Source organism: Seriola dumerili, unplaced genomic scaffold (genome assembly GCF_002260705.1).
Source record: "Seriola dumerili isolate Sdu_G_001 unplaced genomic scaffold, Sdu_1.0 BDQW01000073.1, whole genome shotgun sequence".
Classification (NCBI taxonomy): domain Eukaryota; kingdom Metazoa; phylum Chordata; class Actinopteri; order Carangiformes; family Carangidae; genus Seriola; species Seriola dumerili.
This window is the reverse complement of record NW_019174328.1, coordinates 8,390,224-8,401,769: the sequence shown is the minus strand read 5'-3', so window position 1 is coordinate 8,401,769 and position 11,546 is coordinate 8,390,224. Positions and strand designations below refer to the sequence as shown.

At 40.9% G+C, this 11,546-nt stretch overlaps 2 protein-coding genes across 3 annotated transcripts; one reads left to right on the top strand and one right to left on the bottom strand.

Moving 5' to 3' along the window:
* Positions 1-605: 605 nt before the first annotated feature.
* On the top strand, positions 606-3,549 carry gpr75 (G protein-coupled receptor 75). Its single transcript, XM_022743849.1, has 2 exons — positions 606-899; positions 1,250-3,549. Exon 2 carries the CDS (start codon positions 1,375-1,377, stop codon positions 3,016-3,018), a length of 1,644 nt encoding a protein of 547 aa, XP_022599570.1. The 5' UTR covers positions 606-899; positions 1,250-1,374; the 3' UTR covers positions 3,019-3,549.
* Positions 3,550-4,689: 1,140 nt separating this feature from the next.
* erlec1 (endoplasmic reticulum lectin 1) lies at positions 4,690-10,264 on the bottom strand. Of its 2 annotated transcripts, none has more exons than XM_022743974.1 (14): positions 9,934-10,264; positions 9,657-9,761; positions 8,919-8,999; positions 8,641-8,718; positions 8,496-8,559; positions 8,334-8,380; positions 7,999-8,222; positions 7,641-7,782; positions 7,387-7,548; positions 7,250-7,309; positions 6,744-6,868; positions 6,569-6,646; positions 6,372-6,447; positions 4,690-5,611 (listed from the first exon to the last, which is right to left on the bottom strand). In XM_022743974.1, the coding sequence occupies exons 1-14, from the start codon at positions 10,072-10,074 to the stop codon at positions 5,540-5,542; spliced, it is 1,455 nt and encodes a 484-aa protein (XP_022599695.1). In that variant the 5' UTR covers positions 10,075-10,264; the 3' UTR covers positions 4,690-5,539. The 2 variants fall into 2 exon arrangements, with proteins under 2 accessions (XP_022599695.1, XP_022599696.1); XM_022743975.1 differs by having other exon boundaries at positions 8,496-8,556.
* Positions 10,265-11,546: the final 1,282 nt, after the last annotated feature.

Sequence of the window (11,546 nt, the reverse complement as noted above, 5' to 3'; positions counted from 1 at the left end):
TTAAGTTTTCCCTCATTATTTAAAATATTATTATGTAGTAAATAGAGTAACTCCAAAGCTGCTAGCTGGTATAAAATCAGTGTAAACCCGTAGTATTTTCAATAAATTGTATGGTAGCTGCTGGTTTAACTGGCTTTCACATGGAACAGCTTTTTATTATTCTAAACCTGTTTAAACCACCTGATACCGACAGGTAGTTTAAGGCTCCATTGTAGACGGATAAACCGTCAGTTTCTGTTGTCACAGCCAAATTCAAACCATTTGTGAACCAATTTAAATATCATATCATCAGTGACGGTAACTTTCATAACCTATGTTATCAAGGTAAAATACTGTGGGGCTAACATGGGTCATAAAAGCTTAAGTATGTTGCCATGGTGAAAAAATCGTTTCCTGCGGTAAAATAACTGACGTCACAGAATACGGTGTAACGGTCTCTTTCAAATCTTGTAACAGTGAAGTAGAAACTGGGAAAATGGCCGTTCTTACTCTGTTTAATTATCATAAATGTGAAGAAGAGAGGCTAGTTTTTACAGATGGACTACTTTAATGCAGTGGTTATGCTCATGCCCACATACGTAGGCAGTGACTTCATACTCATTTTTCAGTGCAAGTCCAGTGGCCGTCGCTCCTGTATAAGAATGGATCCATATCGCCAAGAAAACGAATATGCTCTCATCTGTTTGCGCTGTGAAGGCTTTAAAAATACAGACATGTAAGGAAACGTGTTTTATGTCAGCATTCTGTTTTGAATGAGCTGCTGTTGAAGACATTTTTTTTGTTTGTTTTTTATTTTTAAGCCGCTGTGCGTTCACTTACTATCATACTGATTTAAAATGAAGATGGGCTGTATCAGATGGTGATGATTATGATGATGGACACACGATCGATTACAGCAGGTAGGTTATATTTTCTTTTCGTCGGTATAGATAATCCAAGCCATGTAACCACTTCGAATATATGAATACATATTTCCTCTGGATTTCAGCAGACGGTGTGTATGTGTTGGGGGAGAGGGGGTGGGGTGGGGTTGGGTGGGGGGGTGGTGGTAAGGTATAATTGGCCAAATGCAGTGGTGCATAGCTATAGCCTACTGTAGCTTGTGTCTGACATGTAGCACCACAGCTTCTTATTAAATATGTACCCGTCAATGGTAAATTACGTATTGCTCCCTATTATCAGCTGTGAATGTATTCAATGATCTACTGCACAATACAATAGTTAATATATGACTTTGTATCCTTTCTAGCATTCTACCAAGGTGGCAGCAATGGCGGAGGCAGCAGATACTGTAATCATCATTTACTCCCTCCATATAGAGGAATAATGTTGAAATTGATGACTGTGGGATCCTTATAAATTGTTAACAATACAATGAACACCACTGTTACACCATCAGACCTGGTGGATGTGCCAAGACATCAGACCTTCAATGGCACCCTGGGCACACAGACCCCGTCAGGTTGGGCTGTGATTCACACTGCTACCTTGACCTTCTGCTCTCTGCTCCTCATCCTCATCTTCTGCCTGGGCTCTTATGGAAATCTTGTGGTGTTCCTGTCCTTTTTTGACCCAGCTTTTCGCAAGTTCCGCACCAACTTTGACTTCATGATCCTGAACCTATCCTTCTGTGACTTGTTCATTTGCTGTGTGACTGCTCCCATGTTTGCACTGGTGCTCTTCCTGGATGCAGGCGGAGGGGATGGCGTATCGAAGAGTTTCTGCTTTGCCTTCCACTTGACCAGCTCGGGTTTCATCATCATGTCCCTGGAGACGGTAGCTGTCATTGCTTTGCACAGACTACGCATGGTTTTAGGGCAGCAGCCCAACCGCACTGCCTCCTTCCCCCGCACGCTGGCCCTCACTGCCCTGCTGTGGACATCCAGTTTCACCATGGCTGCCCTCCTTACCATGCGAGCATACCCACATGGAGATGGACCCTGCTTGCCCCACTTTGGCCTGGGAGGTGGACAGGCCAGGGTTGTGTTATATGTCTACCTGGCAGACTTTGCCTTTTGTGTAGCTGTGGTGTCTGTATCCTATCTGATGATTGCTCAAACACTAAGGAAGAATGCACAAGTGAGGAAATGTCCCATCATGACGGTAGATGCCACATGCCCTCCACCCCCACCACCTCTCATTGCAGCAGGCTTTGAGAGCATGCAGTGTGCTGTTCAAGGCCCTTCTCTGTACCGTAACCAGACTTACAACAAACTGCAGAATGTTCAGACACACTCATATGCCAACAGGACCAGCCAGCCTCTGGTTCCAGGGGCTGCCCAAGGAGCAACCTGCTGTCAGCTGGTGTCTACAGTCAACTTGGCCACAGCCAAAGACTCTAAGGCAGTCGTCACCTGTGTTGTTATAGTGTTCTCTGTGCTGCTTTGCTGCTTGCCAATGGGAGTTTCACTGGCACAGGATGTTTTGACACCAGAAAGTAGCTTTGCACATTACCAGTTCGAACTGTGCGGCTTTGTGCTCATTTTTCTCAAGTCAGGCATCAATCCCTTTGTGTACTCACGCAACAGTGCAGGCCTCCGCCGCCGTGTGCTGTGCTGTATTCAGTGGGCGGCGCTGGGCTTTCTCTGTTGCAAGCAAAAGACTCGTCTGCATGCGATGGGGAAGGGCAGCCTTGAAGTCAATCGCAATAAATCCTCTCATCATGAGACAAACTCAGCCTACGTACTGTCACCAAAGCCACAGAGGAGGCTAGTGGACCAGGCTTGTGGGCCCAGTCACTCCAGGGATTGTGCTGGGAGTCCAAGGGCCACAGGTGTGCGTAAACCTCGCCCGCCGAGTACCTCAACACCTATCAACACCCGCATTGAGCCCTACTACAGTATATACAACAGCAGTCCCTCTGCAGGGCCCAGCTCCCCCACCAGCCTGCAGCCTGTCAGCTCTCAGACATTTGCCTTTGCCAAGTCATATGTAGCCATGCACTATCACACTCACCAAGATGCACTACAGGACTTTGAAAGCACCTCAGTGCACCAGATTCCCATTCCCTCAGTCTAATCAAAGAGCTGCTAAACAGTATGGTTTGGACAATCTCACCATGGCTTTAACTCAAATGTGAATCAAGAGGAACATAAACACTGTCCATTTTATGTATTTGGAAACAGTATTAATCTCTTGTTCTCTTTTACAGTGAAAGTACATGTTACGTTTTTTTTCGTGGAAAAATTAAAGAACCAGTCATAAGCTTTTTGACACTAAAAACTAGCAAGAGATTTGTAATGAAGGTGTCTGTTCCAGAAAGTTAATTAATGCCATTGAATTAACTTACCTTTTTTTCTTTAACAGATACAGAGCATTTTCACTTAAATCTGCCACTGTGTTATTCACAGATATGCCCAAGACTGTAGTTTTTCATTGCAGGCAAGGACTGCATTTGCTGGTTTCACTGCTGCCTCCTGTCTGGCTGACGTTGCTGAGCACTGATATCAGATGCGAGCTGCTGTGAAACCCTGCACAGGCCCACGTGTGGCTGTCAATGGCATGTGGTTGCACTTTGATGGACTTCTGCTTAAGAAAAATGTATTTGTGAACCCCATACACTTTTTAAAACAATAAATGTTTGGCAAGTCCAGTGGATCTGTGCTTTCACTTTTTTTTTTTTAACTAGAGCTGAAATGCTTAATCAATAATTACTGACATAAAATTAAATTTTTATTATTTTCATCTCAAGCAAAAATGTCAAACTTTCACTGGCTCCAGCTTTTAAAATGTGAGCATTTGTTGCTTTTCTTTGTCATGTATGATTGTAAACTTAAACACAATTTTCTTATCAGATTTTATAGAAAAACCAATGAATTGATTAATCATGAAAATACTGTCAAAGTAATCAAAAATGAATCACTAGTTGCAGCCCTAGTTTTAATGTTAACTGGCAGCAGTGTCAGTGGTTAATGAAATTACAGTAATGCTGGTTGCTTGACAGTATTTCAGGCCTCATGTCTGTTGGGGTTATGCGTCATTATGTTGATATTGTGAAAACAACATACTTAAAGTGATAAGTCAGAGGAAAAAAACTGTTTGAACTGGCATTTTATAGCTCTAAAGCTCTATAGCTATAAAATGCTATAAAAACATCAAATAAATATATATTATATACACACGTATATATAAATATTTTTCCTTTATTTTTAAATTTCCATGTAAAGCATTTGAACTGCAAATCAACCAGTTCAGATGCTGCTTAGATTTTTAATGACTATTGACCTGGTATTTACTTGATATAGTGAAGTTATAGATGACGCTTTGCAGAGTTTCACAAACCTTCAGTTCAGTCAGTTTGACTCAACTGAAGGTTTGTGAAATGGCTGAGATTAAAAATGGAAATCACTGCAGTGACAACTGTTCTTTTATAGTTACAGTTGTTTTCTTAGGATATATGAAAGAAATACTAAATACTAAAATACTACACGCATAGCGTCAGCACCCTCTGGTGGCCTTAAATTGACCATGACTACTAACTTACTATGGTAATACACCTCCATTTTTTTTAAATCATAGCATCTGACTGAAGGACAAAAAACTTAATAGCAAGAAAAAAACAAAATGAAAATTCTACATCATAATAACTAACTGAATATCTCTATAATTATTAATCAAAGACATTTGTTGCCAAGATGTCTCGGTCAAGTCAAATATCTTTTCTTCTGTGTGGTAATTCAACACTATTAATTAGGTTTCATGTTTTAGTTTTATTCTTTCCTGTAAATGCATTGGTTTTTATCTCTGTGATACAGCAGTAATCAGGATCCAAGTGCGCATTTTCATATAACCACAGAATACCTCTGATAGGAGCCCACAGACATTCTGTACATCCTAAGAAGTCAATCACTTTTCTTGCTATTCCACGGCACGTTCCAATGCATAAGTTACACTCACTCATCCTGTAAATGAACACAGCACACATTCACGCTGATGCAAAAAAACGTTTTCAGACTTGCTTCTTTTCATATCTACAAATACAAAGTGCCACAATCAAACAGCTAACCATTTCATATATCTCTCACTCACATTCACACACACACACACTCACTATTACCAACCTTAAAGACAATAAAACCACCATGAATATTGTTGATTCCCCTGATAATTACGAATCCCCTGATATGTCTCTCATTTACTTGAAATTAATCAACACAAAGTGAAGCACAGATATTAAGTACAGGCAATAAACCCACTGCCTTGTGGAGTGCGGCGTCAGCCCCATTTCACTTTGTTTTCACTAAGTCTGAGTTAGCCTGCTGGATTAGGCTGTGATGTAGAGTCGTCCATTGCACAGATCAGGGCATTGAGCTGAGGCTGTGCTCCTGAGCCACATGAAGTCCAGCCTCAGGATCAAGTTTAACCTCTGTTTAACCTTGACTTTGGCTTCTAGCGCAGTGTCATGGGCATCACTCTTCCTTCAACAAACAGGTTTCTGCTTTATCATAAGTGTCCTCTCCCCTCTTCTTCAGTGCACCTCTCTCTGTCTATCCTCTCCTTGTCCTTCATGCGCCGTTGCTGTCACATGATCTCTGTCAGTTTAGCTGGAGAGTGACAGAAGTCCATGTTCATCAGCAGTGTCAAGAATCCTGCATATGACTGGAGACTCAACCTAGGGGAGGAAAAAATATGTCAGCCAGCTTGAACATAGTGCCAATGATCTACCTGTCTGTATACAGCCAGTAGAGCTATATATAGAACTTCAAATCTTCCTCCCTTTCATTCTTGTTTAAAACATTTCTTGCCCATCATTGTTATATGGTATGAGAACATACTTGATAGACAGACCAAGACAGAGGCTAAAGCAGTGGCTCCCACACTTTCTGGTGGGCAAATAAAAATGTAAATAAAAGTTACCTTTGTAGAGTTTATACATTGAAATAGTTTGATTTTCTATCAGTTTTTCTTTTCTGCTCTCTGGAAAAGTCCATCTTGTATTGTACATGTCATTTTACTAAACTATATCTTGATAACTTTTCTAGCATTAGAGCATTTGTTTCTTTAGAACTCCCAAATAAATAAATCACATTCACAGACTTGTCACTACAGGAAAAGCACAGGTGGAACTAACACTGAATAACGATGGCTGGGTTCCAGCAATTGTAGCAATGCAATGCAACAGTTAATAATGCTATTGGCTACAGCTGTGTTTGACATGTTGAAATTTCTGCTGTGAAAAAGACCTATTCAAGTTCATTCATTTTTTCATATACTCCACAATGAAACAGACGTAAATTATTAATGAATTGGTCACAGCTTGAAATAGCACTTTCCTTTTTATTTAGCTCTCAAACCTAAAGTAGAGGTTTGTACTCCAGCTAAGGTTCAGTGCTTTTTTTTTTTTTCCCAGTGACTGTGAATAGTGAACTTACCCCAAGGATGTACTGACAAGTCTGAGGCTCCAGCATATAGACAGTGACAGCATGGGGAGACTCAGACTCCTTACATCTGACAGAGACAAGAGAAATGAGATGAGTGAATCAACACGGAAACATTTGGGTATTCTCTTACTCACACATTGACTCAGGGCAGTGACACTGAACTGGTGCTACAACGACTGTTCACTCACTTGAGCTTGACAATGACCTGTCTGGGCTTCCCTGTCAGATCACAAACATCCCCGTGGCCATAAAAGTGGGAAACCAACCTGTCATGGATCAGAGGAAATGAACAGAGGGAAAGGAAAAGTCAACGATAATCTCAATTTACATCCAGGTTAGGGTTCAGAAATATGAATGACATACTTGACTTTCTGCACGCCGTCGTCTTTGAGCTGGTATGATCTGGCAACGTTTTTCTTGGCCCACTCAATGTGTTCCTCAGCGTTCCAGCTCCCCACCACCACAATGTTCTTTCCTTGCTCTTTATCCTGGAGAGCCAAGGAACATATTCATTACTGTACAAATACAAGATAATGTACCTAACAATCTTACATATTCATTCAAAATCACCATTTTTATGCAATTACAAATCTTTTTGTAAACTAACTTTTCCGTATTTAACTGCCAAGTAGAACTGGAACAACCACTCAATTTATCAATTAGTAAAAAAATTAATCAGCAACCACGGTGATGTGGTGTCTTTCACTATTTTTTAACATTTTATGGATGAAACATTTAACTGAAACATTAATCTGCAGATTGATTAATTGTGAAAATACTTGTTAATTGCATCCCTACAGCCAATCCACATAACCAGTTGACCCAGCTTCCACACAAACGCACTCACAGTAGCAAGGAGGGACCCTTACCTCATGGTACTGATGGACATGCTTTCCGTAACAGAATTCATATTTCCACCACCCGACTCCCTGAAACACACATTAAGATGAAGTCACTGAATAGTTTATTAAACACTACTCGGGTGCTATAGGTGAACATGCCTCACCCCATGCAGACAGTATGAGCCACTGAGGAACTCTTTGATTAGCTGGTCATCTGTCAAACGAGAGATGTGAGTGGTGCCGACAGTGACCTGGGACTGCCCTCCAACAGTCATGGGTTTGTGAGTGGAGGAGAATGCCTCCTCTCTCACTGGTGGCGCCTCCTCCTGTAACAAGTCAAACATAAGACTGAGCCCAGTATCGTTGGTACATATCGTACCAATTTTTCCCCTCTGTCATCTTTCTGTGCATGTCTCACCTCTCTGGTCTCAGAGGTGGCACTGAAGGGTGGTTTAAGCTGCTCCTCCTGCTCCTTGTCCAACTGGGCGAGCTGCTGAGGCCGCAGGGGCGAGCCTGCCAGAGCCTGGCAGAAGATCGCGTTCACCGGGGACGACTTAAACCTGCCAGGAATACATGTCAAGTTCAGAAACAGTAAGATGTCAGCCGGATGTCTCGCCTGCTGGAAAATACATTTCAGTAGAACCCTGATCCACAGGGATGACTAATCTTAAAACAACATTTCAGAATTTCCAAAACAGAAACGTCAACATACTTCTACTACTGAGGCGTATTCCTTTGAGAAAAATATTCACACATAGTCGTTCTGACAGCTCTACCTGTATTTTGGGTGAGCACAAAGCAGCGGTGTCAACACCACAACCTCATATTCACAGGTTGTGACTTCAGCGACAGACAAGATCTCATGCTTGGCCTCTGGATGACAGACATACAACACGGACGTGGAACGAGGCTGGTTCTGTTTCAGCACACAAGGAGTCCCATTTCCCATTTCCAACGAGAAGTAGGGAGTGAGCTGACCTTCTATGTTCTTGGTGGGCACCTGAACACCAGTGGAAAGAGAGAAGGCAACAGAAACGAGGTGACAAATGTGAGAACTGAGGGCTAGCCTGGTGAATTTGGCTGATTATCAAAGTATCATTATTATACTTACTTCTGTTTCAGCTGTTGATTTGACATCTTCTGCCTCTTCAACTTTATCTGAAAAAATAAATTCCTAGCTTTAGTGCAATAAGGAAACAACTAAAACATTCTATAACGTATTAAAAATAATCAAAAAATATATATCATAAAAGTGCATTCAAAAGAAACTCACCTGTCTCTGTCGACTGACTCTTCTGTGCCAAATTCCCCAGGAAGTACTCTTGGACACTGATCTTCTATGGAAACACACATGGTCACTTTCAGTGCAAACTGTTATCTGATATCTGAAGGTTATTTTATCCAATCAAAACACTGACCTGACCAGTCTCCTTCTCTTCGTGATACTGTCTTATATGTTTTCCATGGCATACTTCATACGTCCAGTATGACTCAATCTGCAATGTCGGCAAGCCAAGAGCAAGTTTACTGAGTTATGAGTGAATCTTTAACTCACCAAACGCTAAGGCAGAAAAATATGTTTTCAGTTATGCTCTACTAATGTAGCATGAACTCCATCTGAACACAGTTTCAGTCTCTCCACTGAGAGAAGTAAGGAAATTAAATGAAAGCAGAAAAGAAACTTGAGGAGTCTCACTCTGTAGGAACAGCTGCTTCGTTTGAATAGTGGCTCCAGCAGGTCACCTGGACTGGGCCCGCCGTACTCCTTATCATAATCCTGAGACAACAAAAGACACAAAACAAATGACAACAAAAAGCTTTTTTAAAGAGTAACATCTTTTCAAATCAGTTTTTAAATCTCACTCTAAGTTTCACCTATTCCAAGTTCCTGTTTCCCTTTTAAAATGAATGTCTCGGGTAATACAGTCAAACTGGAGACTTGATTACTATTGTTACTTTCTCTATTTTATTTTATTTTTTTTTTACAATTCCACTGTCAAGCTGTAGATATCAATGTTATTGCATCCCCATATATCAGCAAAGAAGTTGTTGAGTACAACCTTACTGTAATAGATATGAATGATGACCAGAACTCCAAAAATATGACACAGACTGAAGCTAAAAGCTAAAAATCAATGGAGGATATATGGTAGTCTTGAGGAAGATAATACGCAGACTGCCATACCTGTTTTAAAAGGACAAAGGAGCAGAGTTGTGTCCCATCATGTTTTAAAACATGTCAAACCATCAATATGTTTATACACCTGAAGAGAATCCAGTATGGTATATAAACTAAGAAGACTTGCATTAGCCCAGTGGGAAAGTTGAGCTGCTTTGTATTACCTTTTATGTGTTTATAGTTATTGCCTGTGGAAGCAATACAAACATATTCAAAAGCAATGAAAAGCTCTCTATGAAGGGACATGTTGCTTACCTCCTCTCCAGCTGTCAGGGATGGCAGGAGGCATTTGTACTTCTCCTTTTCTGTTGTTGTCATGATGACAAAGTCATCCTCGTTGTAAAGTGCACCTGAAGTTGGCTGAAATCCATAGACAAACGTTGGTTACTTAAACTGTAACGTCGGTTATAAAAGAAAGAGGAAACTCACTCCGAACATAGTGCCAGCTACACAGTGAGAGTAGCATCTCCCCCAACCCCTTACAGCCAATTTGTCCCTTTGTGAAACTGTGATACTAAAGGAGGAGGCATACCAGCGTAAACTCAGCGTCTGGCCAGGTGATTTTGAAAGGGACTTCGTCTGTAAAGGAGGGGTATCCCCCTCTGTTCGCTGAGACGCCGCTGCAGACCTCCAGCAGCCCCCCGACAAACACTAACAGAAGCCCAGCCGTCATCTCTCCTGTCCGGCTAGGGAGCTCCTCAGCACAGCCTTCTCCTCATGTAAGACAACAGCCCCTGACAGAACACCAACACCGGCCAGAGGGATGAATTGAAAGCTGCAACAAAGTCCGACGAAGACCGGTTTGACAGACGTTAAGACTGTATGAGACGGATGTCAATACCGCACGAAATACAGGAAGTGAATCATTTAGCTGCCACGTCGTGTTCCGCCTCTGCGTTGGGCTGAAATAACAACAACGTCCTCTGGTGGCGACACGAGGTATTGTAACAGAGTTTTAATATATGTAAAGCGGAAGAAGAAAAATTAAACCTTTAAAACTCTTGACTCTACAGGTTGTGGAAGCAGAACGCAGACCAACTTTTTAATTAAACAACAGTTGTAATACATCATTGTTTATATCATTTTCCCTCGCCGACCCTTGCCAAGACCATGCTACTTCAAGCAGAGTTAAAATTAGTACAGTATTGGGGTACTTGTAGGCTACTGTCTGTGCCATTAATCATCTGGTGACCCCTCAGATTTATCTTGTAACCTTTTATAAGATAAAAGGTTAAAAGATACGTAGAACCAATGTGTAACCTTTTCCAAGATAAATCTGTAACCTAGGCTGGGAACCACTGGACTAAACTACCTAAATATAAATAAGATATTTAACTCTGGCCTCATTTTGACACATTCTGATAATATATATATAATATGTCAGTCACAAAATACATTTTACTGTATCATATTATAGTACATATTGATAGTACATATCATTAATAATAATAGTATATATATATACTATTATTATATAATAATAATATAAATTTTATACTCAGAATATGTATAAACATTCTTGGATAAGAAGATGTTTTTCGACCGTAAAGTTAAAACGGTATAACTAGATGTTAGGTGATTTAAAAAATATAATATATAAAATATATATATAAAAATAACATGTATCAATTACAAGCCAGCCATGTCTTTTGAGAAACATTTTCTTCTGATGTGTACTGTTTTCACGGGTGAAGCACAATGTCCCCTCTGTCATGCCAAACTTAAGCACATCCTCATGTTGAGAATAGGAAATCTCATAAAGCTGATACAGAATGCGGACCAAAGCTTGCCTGAAGCATTTGGCTCCTGTTGAGTTTAAATGCTTGAGAAAGGTTTCCAGATGATGTAGGCACAAAATAAAGTCAGACATCCTCATCTCTGCCTCCTAGTGGATGGATATGGAAGTCTTGATTGTGTCAGAATGCCTTCTCAAATACACAGAACTGATGTTTTAGGGTGCCTCACAATTATTTGTGGACTCCCATCAGAACCGAAGATGAAAGGCAGTACGAAGATAGAGAGTACAACAGATCTGAGCATTACTGGGTATTTCCTGGATATTACAATGACTTATTTGGAAGCAATGACAAGAGCAGCTCTGTGCCAACATGCAGTGTCTTCACTCTTTTATCCTCTGACCCTGTT

What these genes read in the sequence shown, in the direction of transcription:
- gpr75 (XM_022743849.1), top strand. Translation starts at nt 1,375, where the DNA reads ATGAACACCACTGTTACACCATCAGACCTGGTGGATGTGCCAAGACAT.
- erlec1 (XM_022743974.1), bottom strand. Translation starts at nt 10,074, where the DNA reads ATGACGGCTGGGCTTCTGTTAGTGTTTGTCGGGGGGCTGCTGGAGGTC. An exon ending in CAGACGCTGAGTTTACGCTG is followed by an intron (nt 9,762 to 9,933) that starts GTATGCCTCCTC and finishes TATGGATTTCAG; the next exon opens with CCAACTTCAGGTGCACTTTA. An exon ending in CCACCTCTGAGACCAGAGAG is followed by an intron (nt 7,549 to 7,640) that starts GTGAGACATGCA and finishes GACTTGTTACAG; the next exon opens with GAGGAGGCGCCACCAGTGAG.